The sequence below is a fragment of the Mytilus edulis genome, chromosome 5 (genome assembly GCF_963676685.1).
Source record: "Mytilus edulis chromosome 5, xbMytEdul2.2, whole genome shotgun sequence".
Taxonomy (NCBI): Eukaryota; Metazoa; Mollusca; class Bivalvia; order Mytilida; family Mytilidae; genus Mytilus; species Mytilus edulis.
The window spans coordinates 55,061,903-55,075,266 of NC_092348.1; the positions used below are offsets into that span (position 1 = coordinate 55,061,903).

The 13,364-nt window shown below is 33.3% G+C and overlaps 1 protein-coding gene across 31 annotated transcripts in view; it reads right to left on the bottom strand.

The window, feature by feature from the left end:
* Positions 1-13,364, bottom strand: part of LOC139523959 (piezo-type mechanosensitive ion channel component 2-like) — a 131,767-nt gene that overhangs the window by 29,788 nt on the left and 88,615 nt on the right. For all 31 annotated transcript variants that reach the window (XM_071318449.1, XM_071318447.1, XM_071318444.1 and 28 more), the window contains 5 exons: positions 12,249-12,311; positions 11,597-11,852; positions 10,665-10,841; positions 10,080-10,178; positions 9,205-9,317 (listed from right to left, as the gene is read on the bottom strand). In XM_071318449.1, coding sequence (XP_071174550.1) covers positions 9,205-9,317; positions 10,080-10,178; positions 10,665-10,841; positions 11,597-11,852; positions 12,249-12,311 — 708 coding nt within the window. The remainder of the gene's footprint in view (positions 1-9,204; positions 9,318-10,079; positions 10,179-10,664; positions 10,842-11,596; positions 11,853-12,248; positions 12,312-13,364) is intronic.

Genomic DNA, 13,364 nt, shown 5'->3' on the forward strand with positions numbered 1-13,364 from the left:
TGAACGAGGTCTTCATTTGAATCCTGTTCATAAATTGGAGCATTTTCAATCCATATCAACATGTGAATGTGGGGTGACCCTCTTTGTTGAAATTCAACACGATAGAAATAATCAATCACTTTCCCAATAGGGTCATGATCACTCTGTAAAACTGTCTTGATGAATTGTTGGACACGATAATCAAAAAACCTAGAGCATGTGACAGGATCTTTCTGTACTAGTCTGGACTTTGTATTCCAGTCCATTTGATCCAATTCATCATCAGAATAATATTTACCATCATTCAACTTTCCAAGAATTCTAAGTAAATCCTTCCAATTTGTATCTGCTGAAGAAAAGGAACCAAACCATGTCGGTAAACCTAACTGTCTGATCATTGCAAATACATCTTTCTTTCTCTTCTCAAGGTAAACAGGAGAGTTTCTAAGTGATCTGAAAATGTAATATCCTTCATCTAACTTTACTATATCATTCACAGTTGAAGGGTTCAAAAAGTCTCTTACTGTCCATTTTTTCCCTTCTGATTTGCATCTACGTAAGGCAAGATTTACTCTATCATTTATATGTTTCATTTGTATTTTCTTTAATTTGAAAAACAAATTTGGTACTGACTGTGCAACTCTTCTGTCTACAGATCTCAGTTCCCACTTTACAATATCTGAATAATGCACAGAAACTAATCTTTCTTTGCTATCTGGTCTGCGTTGTCCACAAAATATACTTGGGAATGCTAAATACTCAGCATCTGTGTCATTGTACAAACTCAATGGTCTCTGCCCTTCACCAGGAGCAAAAACATACTGAGAACTGCCTGTGTTACTGGTCTCATCGAACACTTCGTCTAAAAGCGTGTCAGTATTTCCTGCATGGAGTTCCTCCTCATTGATTTCATCAAATTTATCACCTGTGCTTGTTTCTTCATCTTCATTGCTGGTATTATTAGCTACTTCACTTTCATCATTGTTTTGTACAGCAGTGATTTCTCTTATCCAGTTTTGATCTATTTGTACACCAGAGGTTTTGTACAAGTCACTATTCTGCATAAGATAATGCAATGCACAAAGTACAGCAAATGGCCTAACATTCTCACTGAAATCACATTTGTTATATGACAGTTTTTTTTTCAGTTTTATTGGTATTGTACCTGATTTCTCCAGAGTATGAGGAAGGGAATTAATTGTAGGTTGTACATCGACAGGTACATTTACTACATTTCCTTTGACTGAAAATTGACCTCCTCGTGGTAACAACCGAATTTGCATAAATGGTATTCTTAATGACAATAACCTTTCTTCTAATGGATACAGATTCAATTCTATTGGTTTTACTGGAAATCCCATTTTATTTGCAACAGAAAGCCTTGGTATTTTATTTTGTCTTATAGATTGTAAACATGTATTGCAAATCCATTCAATATTGTTGACAGATTTTCTATCAGTAAAACATTGCTTCAAATCACCCTTAACTGTCTGCTTTATTCTACAAGCATTAACAACTGAATTACTAAACCATGTCTGAGTACATGATGTGCACAGGTAAGTCGGACCTTCAATAATGTTTTTAGAAAATATATCAATGCATTGTTCAAGAGAAGAGCCTTGCTGTTTTTGTTTCTTTAATTTTGATTCATGACAGGCAAATTCTTCTGCCTTCCTCTTTTGACTCTTAACTGATCTATCATAGTTTCTAATCTTGGATCGATCTCTATTTCTAGAAGCTTGTTTACATAATCTTTCTTTTTCATTCACTTGGTCATCCTTTCTAGCTTTTCGCTTGGCATCTAATTCTTTCTGTCTGACTTCATCATCCCTTCTCATTTTTCGCTTGGCATCTAGTTCTTTCTGTCTGACTTCATCATCCCTTCTCGTTTTTCGCTTGGCATCTAGTTCTTTCTGTCTGACTTCATCATCCCTTCTCGTTTTTCGCTTGGCATCTAGTTCTTTCTGTCTGACTTCATCATCCCTTCTCGTTTTTCGCTTAGCATCTAGTTCTTTCTGTCTGACTTCATCATCTCTTCTCGTTTTTCGCTTGGCATCTACTGCTTTCTGTCTGACTTCATCATCCTTTCTCGTTTTTCGCTTGGCATCTAGTTCTTTTTGTCTGACTTCATCATCCCTTCTCGTGTTTCGCTTGGCATCTAGTTCTTTCTGTCTGACTTCATCATCCCTTCTCGTTTTTCGCTTGGCATCTAGTTCTTTCTGTCTGACTTCATCATCCCTTCTCGTTTTTCGCTTAGCATCTAGTTCTTTCTGTCTGACTTCATCATCTCTTCTCGTTTTTCGCTTGGCATCTACTGCTTTCTGTCTGACTTCATCATCCTTTCTCGTTTTTCGCTTGGCATCTAGTTCTTTTTGTCTGACTTCATCATCCCTTCTCGTGTTTCGCTTGGCATCTAGTTCTTTCTGTCTGACTTCATCATCCCTTCTCGTTTTTCGCTTGGCATCTAGTTCTTTCTGTCTGACTTCATCATCTTCTCTAGCCTTTTGTTTAGCATTAAGCTCTCTTTGGTGTATGTATGGATCTTCCCTTCTTCTTTGCATGTATGTTTTCATATATACCTTACGTTTATCACATTCGTCTGTCAGGGCTTTGGTCGAAATTTGAATTATATTTCTACGATTTTGATCTTTAAAATAACTATTAATCTGCCTCTGAAGTACTAATGAGTTGTCCATGTCAATTAACTTCACTGGAAGAATTTCATACTGTGACTGTAAATCAATATGCATGCTTGTGTAGTGAGAGTACATATAATTCACCAGACTTTGGATGTCTCTGAATCCTATGAGTATTGACATGCCTTTAGACTCTCGTGGCTCATATAAACCAGACTTGTCATGTGAATGAGAGTCAAAGAAAAAATAAGTATCGTTGTCAAAATAAACACCAGAACATATAGCACCTATCATAACTAAAGCAGCCTTAGCCTTTTCAAATGCTTCTACAAGGGCTTCTTGTAATGTAAGGAAGTCATTTGTTGAATCAAATTGAACAGCAGTACCAAACAAGACATTTTTTCTTTCCACTATAATTTTTTGTCCTCTAATTTCAAAGACATTTGGAATTTCGTTTAAAGTCAATAACATGTTTCTAAATCTACCTTCCTGTTTGAGATTCTGCACAGTTTTGAGATAAACTTGATCTCCTATTTCCAAAATATCATCTAAGTTATACTGTTGGTCATCTATATTCTTAGTTGCAAAGGCCAAATAAATTAAACAATTGCACGTGCATTGATTTCCTCTAGTAAAATTGGAAAAACGACCATCAAATTGATCAAAACTTCCAAAAGTCAACGTAACATTATCAAAAATATGAAGAGCATTTATTACTGAGTAGTTCATAGGTGTATCATTCGCATATTCTTTAGTATTTTTACTTTTAGTATCAGAAAGAATAGTTCTTGTTTTCCCACAAGGGGCATAATTTGCAATCTGTTCAGTTTTCCTACAAGAGGTGAAATGTACAATCTGCTCAGTTTTCCCATAAGGGGCATGCTCAGTTTTTCTGTTTTTAGGGAGGACAGACTCCTCAGGCTCATTTTCAATAGTATTCCCACAAGGGGCATTTGTTTTTCTGTTTTTATAAATGAGGGCAGACTCCTCCTCTCTGTCATCTACTGAGTGTTGGTCACCAGTCTTCGTCATTGGATTGGCAGCCCCCATGATGGCTTTGGAACGTTTCCAGTTCTTTCTTCTAGGCATCTTGAATGACTGCGAAATCACAAAAGAATGTGTAAAAATCATCAAATGAACAAGAGAACTTTCGAACATAGGCATCCTCAAGTTGGAACTCTGTTGCATGTGGGGACAAGAAACTGATTTGTTATTTATTGCTTTCATGAACTCTGTTTTTGTTGAAGCTAGGAGCATCTGTAACTTTGACACTTACAGTGTACATGTAATCAATCATCATGCACCTAAGACTTCTAATACAGACTGAAATAATACTCACATGTGTATTTCATGTTGGTAAATATTTTTTGTATAAATTACAATTTTTTCTTTGAGCAAACGTTATTTTTTTCGAAATGCACTCTTGTTTCAGTTTAATAAAATATTTAGGATTATCCTTTAATGTTATGAACTTGAAGTGTTTCATATATATATATAAAAATAGAAGACACTTACGGCACTGAATTATCTACTTTTTACATTTACACATAATAAACTCTGGCCAAAGTCGTTTCTTACTTAATCAGATGTTCATTCTGATTCTTTCAACAAGATCATTAATGTGCCTTAGTAATCGTTATCAGGCATATACAAGAGCTTGGAAAAATATCAAATGCAAATGTTTCTTTTGGGTTAAATTTGTACAACACTGAATATTGTATTCATTCAGTCTATAAAACTTTTAAAAGACCTAGAATAAATAGATTATCTAATAACCAACAAGATTTTGCAATGGACGAAATGACGAATTCCTGTGAACAGTATGATTTCTATCATATCTTATATACAACAACTTTACATCACTATATCATGTATACAAACAATTGGCAAGGTCTTTTAGCCACTCTAGATGCCACTCAAGTGCTGTACCTAAAACAACTCTAATACACATGAAATCTCGAGTTGATTTTGACCAGTCGGAACTACTATTTTTGTAATGTTGCACTACAAATAACTAAGTTATTGTGTTCTGATTACATTTTGGAACTTTTTAATGCAAAATGCAGCTTTATCAAACAATTTAAAAATGAAACATAACACAGTTTGTTTTATAAGACTTGGTTGCAATTAATTAAAATTAAAAACAATGCATATAACATTCAGAAGTAGGATAATTTGCCTTAACTCATTATACCCCCCATGAAGCAAACAAAATCGCTGGAGTCTAGATACCATTAAAGGAAAGCTGCCTTTAAAAACATGCACTACATTGTAAATGTACATGAACTGCATAAAAATACAGATATACTGCATATTGCTCTTATTTCTATTTCTTGTAAATGTACACGAACTGCATAAAAATACAGATATACTCCATATTGCTCTTATTTCTATTTCTAGAGAAATCCAAAAACTAACATACATGTATAGTGCATTGTGTAATATAATTTTGGCATAAAATTTTGAATTGTGGTGATTTTATTCTTATCAATTCAATTTATGTATGGATAATCATTCACTATAGCGCTTGTATTTGTGAAAAAACAAAAATGTGTCCAAAGTACACGGATGCCCCACTCGCACTATCATTTTCCATGTTCAATGGACCGTGGAATTGGATAAAAAAATATAATTAGGCCTTAAAATTAGAAAGATAATATTATAGGGAACATGTGTACTTAGTTTCAAGTTGATTGGACTTCAACTTAACCAAAAACTACCTTGACCAAAAACTTTAACCTGAAACATGCACTTTCATTTTCTATGTTCAGTGGACCGTGAAATTGTGGTCAAAAGTTTAATTTGGCTTTAATATAAGAAAGATCATATCATAAGGAACATGTGCACTAAGTTTCAAGTTGATTGGACTTCAACTTCATCAAAAACTACCTTGACCAAAAACTTTAACCTAAAGCGGGACAGACGGACGAACGAACAGACGGACGGACGCACAGACCAGAAAACATAATGCCCCTCTACTATCGTAGGTGGGGCATAAAGATTGAACATTTGATCTTGTTTATTATGCTCAGGGGACAAAGAAAATATATCTGGACACTTCAACTTCACCAAAAACTACCTTGACCAAAAACTTTAACCTGAAGCGGGACAGACAGACGAACGAACAGACAGACAAAGGAATGGACGCACAGACCAGAAAACATAATGCCCCTCTACTATCGTAGGTGGGGCATAAAAATTGAAGATTTGATCTTGTTTATTATGCTTAGGGGACAAAGAACATATATAGGAACAATGGTACCACAGCCGTTTTTCTAAGGGGCTGCATAAGCCAATTTCCAAACCGTTGTTTGGTGTCTATTTACATCTGATTTTTTCTTTTATATATATTTTTGTTTGTAAGTACATCTTGTGGCAGTTTGCTATGCATTCTAACCAAAATAAAATAGTAAAAATTTGCATTTGTTTTCTCCTCGTCAGAAAATGAAAATGAGTGATTAAAATTATGACTAAACAAACAATAAAACTTGAAACATTTTTACATCTTTTGGTGTTTATTTTATAAAAATCGGTCTTGTAGTTACTTGGCAATATTTTTTTTAAAAACATCGATTTTGGTTGAAATGATAGGACATTTTTTGAGTGGGAACTCAATCTTGTCCAATTACTGACTGTATAGTCTAAGCACTTGTTTCATGAGCTTGAGTAGGCTTATTTTATCAAGAACAATTATTGTTCTTAATAAAATAATATTTGCGAACGTCTTGTCCAGGAAATGCAAACCAAATGACATCTGACAGAGATATACAAAAAATAACGTACACGCGTGCTTCCAATGTTTTAATTATTTTTCCTGAATATAAGAGAACTAGCGGTGAAAATCGAAACAAAAAGTCTTTTTATATCGATGGGGAAACAATACCAACAATGCTGGATGAACAACAACACTAAGATTTACTAATATTAAGGAAAATATTTTCAAAAGGCTGAATGCAGTAATATTTCTTACCATCAAGTTACGGAAAGACTGTTTCCGGTCGGTCACACTAAAAACAACCCGGACGCGTCCGAGAGCGCCGGAGAGAAATACATGTATACACGTTTCCTTCTAATATAATATGCATACAAGAAGAGCGGCAGGACGTTATTTTTATTACATTATAGTTACAATAAAAGAATTTTAACAATAAAATTGTTATTGTTACATTATAAAATTGTTATTCTTTCGAATTTCTTCATTCATGATTTGGATTTATTCCACTGCTGAGAAGGGGCAAGAGGCTCCAATAACAGCAAAACAGTTAAATGATTTCATTAATAACAGTTAGGCATGGACCATTTAACTTGTAGGGGGGCATGTTTTTTTTTTCTGGTCAGAATATTTTCTATTTTTTGGAAGTAACACAACAAATTATTTTTTTTGCAAATTGCAAATTGAAAATTTCAGGACAGGTAGACCTTGACCTAATAAATATTTTAACTTCTAGTCTTATTTGCTCTAAATGCTGGAGTTTTTTTTAGATATAAGCCAAAAACTGCATTTTACCCTGTGTTCTATTTTTAGCCATGACGACTATGTTTTTAGACAAAATAGAAAATAAAACACAAACTTTATTTTATACACCCTACTGATCATTCAATTGAAGTTTGGTTGAATTTGGTTGAGTAGTTTTAGAGGAGAAGATTTTTTAAAGTTAGCAAATATGATGAACAAATTGTGAAAAAATTGTCATTAAAGGACAATAACCCCTTAAGGGGTCAATTGACAATTTTGGTCATAATTAACTTATTTGTAGATCTTACTTTGCTGATCATTTTTGCTGTTTACAGTTTTTCTTTATCTATAATGATATTCAAGATAATGACCAAAAACTGCAAAATTTCCTTAAAATTACCAATTAAGTGGCAGCAACCCAACAATGGTTTGTTTGATTCGTCTGAAAATTTCAGGGCTGATAGATCTTGACATAATGAACATTTTTACCCCACGTCAGATTTGCTCTAAATGCTTTCGTTTTTGAGATATAAGCCAAAAACTGCATTTGACCCCTATGTTCTATTTAAAGTAAGGGCGGCCATGTATTTTGACGGATCAAAAATCGAAGCACACACTTTGTGCAGGATAATCTAAGGAACTATCATGCTAAGTTTCATCCAAATCCATTCAGTAGTTTCAGAGGAGAAGATTTTTTAAAGTTAGCAAATATGATGAACAAATTGTGAAAAATTGTCATTAAAGGACATTTACCCCTTAAGGGGTCAATTGACAATTTTGGTCATATTAACCTATTTGTAGATCTTACTTTGCTGATCATTTTTGCTGTTTACAGTTTATCTTTATCTATAATGATATTCAAGATAATGACCAAAAACTGCAAAATTTCCTTAAAATTACCAATTAAGTGGCAGCAACCCAACAATGGTTTGTTTGATTCGTCTGAAAATTTCAGGGCTGATAGATCTTGACCTAATGAACATTTTTACTCCAGTCAGATTTGCTCTAAATGCTTTCGTTTTTGAGATATAAGCCAAAAACTGCATTTGACCCCTATGTTCTATTTAAAGTAAGGGCGGCCATGTTTTTTGACGGATCAAAAATCGAAGCACACACTTTGTGCAGGATAATCTAAGGAACTATCATGCTAAGTTTCATCCAAATCCATTCAGTAGTTTCAGAGGAGAAGATTTTTTAAAGTTAGCAAATATGATGAACAAATTGGGAAAAATTGTCATTAAAGGACATTTACCCCTTAAGGGGTCAATTGACAATTTTGGTCATATTAACCTATTTGTAGATCTTACTTTGCTGATCATTTTTGCTGTTTACAGTTTATCTTCATCTATAATAATATTCAAGATAATGACCAAAAACTGCAAAATTTCCTTAAAATTACCAATTAAGTGGCAGCAACCCAACAATGGTTTGTTTGATTCATCTGAAAATTTCTGGGCTGATAGATCTTGACCTAATGAACATTTTTACCCCATGTCAGATTTGCTCTAAATGCTTCCGTTTTTGAGATATAAGCCAAAAACTGCATTTGACCCCTATGTTCTATTTTAAGTAACGGCGGCCATGTTTTTTGACGGATCAAAAATCGAAGCACAAACTTTGTGCAGGATAATCTAAGGAACAATCATTTTAAGTTTCATTCAAATCCATTCAGTAGTTTCAGAGGAGAAGATGTTTGAAAAATTGTTAACGACGACGACGACGTCGACGACGACGACGTCGACGACGACGACGACGACGGACGCCAAGTGATGAGAAAAGCTCACATGGCCTTTTAGGCCAGGTGAGCTAAAAATATAGTATAATAGTGGGCTAATGCTTAAAGGATATTATGCTAGATTTTAAGATTTTTCAATTCTTTTCTGTAATGTGTATTAATAAAAAAAATGTAACATCTTCATTATTTCCTTAAAATATCACATTTTTGGATTCCAGACAGCAATAGTCCCCCCCCCCCCTAAAAAAAATTCCTAAGTAAGATCTTTGCAATTTATGCAAAGCAGTGTCTATATTTCTTTTCATTTCATGTTTCTTATTAACATTCTTGCACAAACTCTCCATGCATGTTTTCTATTCAAAAAGGTAGATTGTTTTAGTTTATATATATTAACATACGTAGACATTTCTGCCTTTTTCTTCTTGCCATTTGGATCCTCTAGACTTTCCTCTATACTACTGTGTGTTCCAGAGGTCTGTGCAGTACTGCCAGACACTACTAACTCTGTATCCTAATAATAAATCATATTTGTAAATGTACAAGAATCTAAATGACAAGTCTCACGTTTAAAATGCCAAAAAAAGGACCAGTTTTCTTATGACAAGTAAGCCAAAGAAAAACTGATAGATAAAAACATCACATCATATCAAACCAATAAAAAAAAAACGCCGCAATTTAGCGCCTGTGCCAAGTCAGGAGCCTCTGGCCTTTGTTCGTCTTGTATGATTTTTAATTTTAGTTTCTTGTGTATAATTCAGAGTTTAGTATGACATCCATTATCACTGTACTAGTATACATATTTTAGTGGCCAGCTGAAGGACACCTACGGGTGCGGGAATTCTCGCTACATTGAAGACCCATTGGTGGCCTTCGGATGTTGTCTGCTCTATGGTCAGGTTGTTGCCGCTTTGACACATTCCCCATTTCCTTTCTCAATTTTAAATGTATGTATCTTAAATCCAAATCTAAAATTAAAAAAAAGTTTACAATATTCAATTGCTTGAATACTAATCCAAGAAAGACTTCGCATACTCTTTTGTAATAAAGCTATTAAATTGTGCTTATTTACGGGAAAATGAATCTCACTTCGTACCCCGAAAATTTAAACATATATGTGAAAATGTCTCAGCTTCTAAACAAGCTATCATTCATATCCAAGTTTTACAATATGGACTGAGCTACAGAAGTAAATGTTACCATGACCACCTATGGGAAATCAATTGCGCATATTGACCCAATTGACAATATTTGTTTAATATTTTCCAAGACTTACCTCCCTTTTAGGTGCAGGAGATCCATGTGGTGATATTTTTTCCTCTACTTTATCAAAGTCTGAATTTATCTCCTCAGCATCCTTCCATAAACCATATCTCTGTTAATGGAGAAAATATGTAAAATTAAGGTTTTATCTTCTGTAAATTCAGAAATTATTGTGAAAAATGCAACAGGGTTATAATCGCAATAATTTGAACTCGCATTTCTAAATTTTTTTATATGAATTCAACAGGAATTTTCTGCATATAGCATAAATTAAAATCGTATTTCAGTCTGAAATGACAAAATCACATTAATAAATGCTTGCCATAATTCCTGAATTTACAGTATTAGAAATTTTATATAAATCAAATGCCTCATTTCAGCTGTTCAGTTTAATCATTGTTAACCTTTTAGAAAAGGTCATTATTCAATATTTATTTCAAACTTTCCATCTGAAAACAATGTAGTCAATAATTAGTACAGAAGTTATTGTTCTATAACTTGTTGCAATCTCTTTTTTTTTTTACATTTGTAAAACAAGAATATGTGACCATAGGACCAAAAGGATGGAATAATGGATACTTGAAATAACAGTACATACCTTGAGTATAGATCTATGTATAAACAGAGCTAACAACAGTATAAGATCCACAGTTGCATATCCATTTATCTGCTCTATTCCAATAATCCTTGGTGGATAAAACGGTTCTAAATTGGTCTGGTCTTTGTTCCAAGGCCAGAAACCAAACTGGAACAGATACTTCACCACAATGATAGCCTGAAATAACAATGTTTGTTTGTTAAAAAATGTATTCCAATGCTATAATCTTAGACCAAATATTTATGTCAAGCATTAAGTTGCAAATATAGAAGTGATTTCAGATGTTTGTTTGTTAAAAATGTATTCTTATGCTATTATGTTTTACCAAATATTTAGGTAAAATGTCTAGATGCAAATATAGATGTGATTTCAGATGTTTGTTTGTTAAAAATGTATTCCACTGCTATATTTTTAGACCAATATTTACATCAAATATTTAGATGCTAATATAAAAGTAATTCTAGTCTTCAATTTTTAAGTTGACTATTGACCAGCAAACTCAGGAATCAGTAACCAACAGTTTTCAATTTTAAATTATTCATATTGTTTCGATATCTAACATTTAGTTTAGCCACGATCAGTAGTCTTTCTGTTAGCTTCATTTAAGTATTTTCAAGTTTTATTCATACAAGCATAAGTGAATGAAAAAACACCCAATCATTCTTACTAAATAAATGAATAGTAAAAATGAAGGGTATGAAAAGTTTTCTAATTACCAAAGTAGGATTTGTCTGCAAAAATCAGAAAATGCGGGTGTTAAAACTTGTTAACAATTAACCCCGCCTTTTTAAAAAAAAGAAGTAATCAAGGAAGTCTTATTTCTTTGATTTATATAAATAATTCTATTGTAATTTGCATTTAACATGTCAGATGCAACATCTGTGTTTCCAACATATATTATTTTAACTATAATTTGCAGAACATATAATAACCTCAGTGTAAGTTATAGCAGTAATCCAAAAGCTCTTTGATGGGCGTGGCACTGATAACATGCCCCAAAGAAAGACCATCAATGGAAGTGGCAAAGACAACAAGCTGGCGTAGACAATCTGGTCGAGTATCATAAGGAAATAACAGATAAGTTCTGTCCGTGAGATGAGGAGGTAATACAAAGCTTCCAGAAGGAGGTACACCTTGGATTTACTCTGCTCAAACTTATCCTGCTTCTTTCCATCAAGAGAATCTTCACTGGAAATCAGGAAATTCAAATTACTTAACAAGACTTAACGGAAGACTTAGGAATAAATAAATATTTGCAAAAAAAACAATTAATTGATTTTGTTTCTTTCATATTTATTATAATTCTTTTAAAAGTTTGTAATTATATTGAACAAATGCTATCATATACATTTGTACTCTTATAAAAAATAAGTTTCATTATCTATTATAAAAACATGAGTATTATGACATTTCTAATTCTTTGTTATATTTATGTTATGAATAAACAGTGAATAGATATAGTATGAGTGCCAATGAGACAACTCTCCACCTGAGTCACAATTGTAAAATGTAAACGATTAAATGTCAAAGTACTGCCTTTAAAGTGGAGCCTTGGCTCACTCAGAACAAGGTTATTTAGTATACCTGGGTGTCTTCTTCACTTCAGCATCAGGAGCTATAACATGTATTGATACAAGATCTGTACTTCTGTAAATATAAAATGTCAATCATTAAAACTAAATTCAAAGGAAAAAAGAACTTTGTAAAGATTGTTTTAAAAGTTTAGTAAGATCCTTAGTTTCATTAAGAGTGATTCTCTGTAAAACAAAATGATATTGAACACCTGAAACAGCTTATGTTTTCATATATATCTATAACAGATGTAATAAATGAAATTTTACTATGAAAGTTGTAAAAAACAAGAATTTGTCCCTGGTACACAGCCCCATCCGCAGTATAATTTTCTATGTTCAGTGGACCGTGAAAATGGGATAAAAACTCTATTTTGGCATAAAAATTAGACAGATCATATCATGGGGAACATGTGTACTAAATTTTAAGTGAATTGGACTTCAACTTCGACTACAGATGAACGGAAACATAATGCCCATAAATGAGGAATAAAAATTGAAAATTATTAATCCTAACTATATCAACCCTTGTCATGTGGGGGCCGTAATATTACGGCCATACCCAGACCACCGTTATTTAGCACCAATGGTGCTCCATACATTTGGAGGTCATGGTAATGCCATTTAATTCGAAGTGTATGCATGTTTCCTCAATCTGACACTACTGATTGTCATGTTTCTCACTTTTAATATTCATTCTGAGCTCAAATACGAACTTCAAAAATTGAAATCAGAAAAAAAAATGGTTTTTTTTGGAGGGGTGGGCTTACCTACGAGGTCTGAAACACGGAGTTATGAGGACTGAAACCTTGACAAATACGGTAAACCCGAAGGCATATAACAACTGATCGTGTCTATTATTTTTAAAATCCAAAAAGTCCAGTTAAAATTCAAAATCGGAAAAAATGGGATTTTTTAAAAATTTTGGTGCAAATGACCTTCTTTAGATTGATGAACCCAGATTAGTTTCACTCCGACCTAACAACTGTTGTGATAAATGTGTTCCACTCTACATGTAAATCAGTTGTATGCATCTATTAGCATCCTTCTGACTTCCAGGTAGAGAAAAAGAATGAAACAAGAATGTGTCCCCAGTACACGAATGCCCCACTCGCACTATCATTTTATA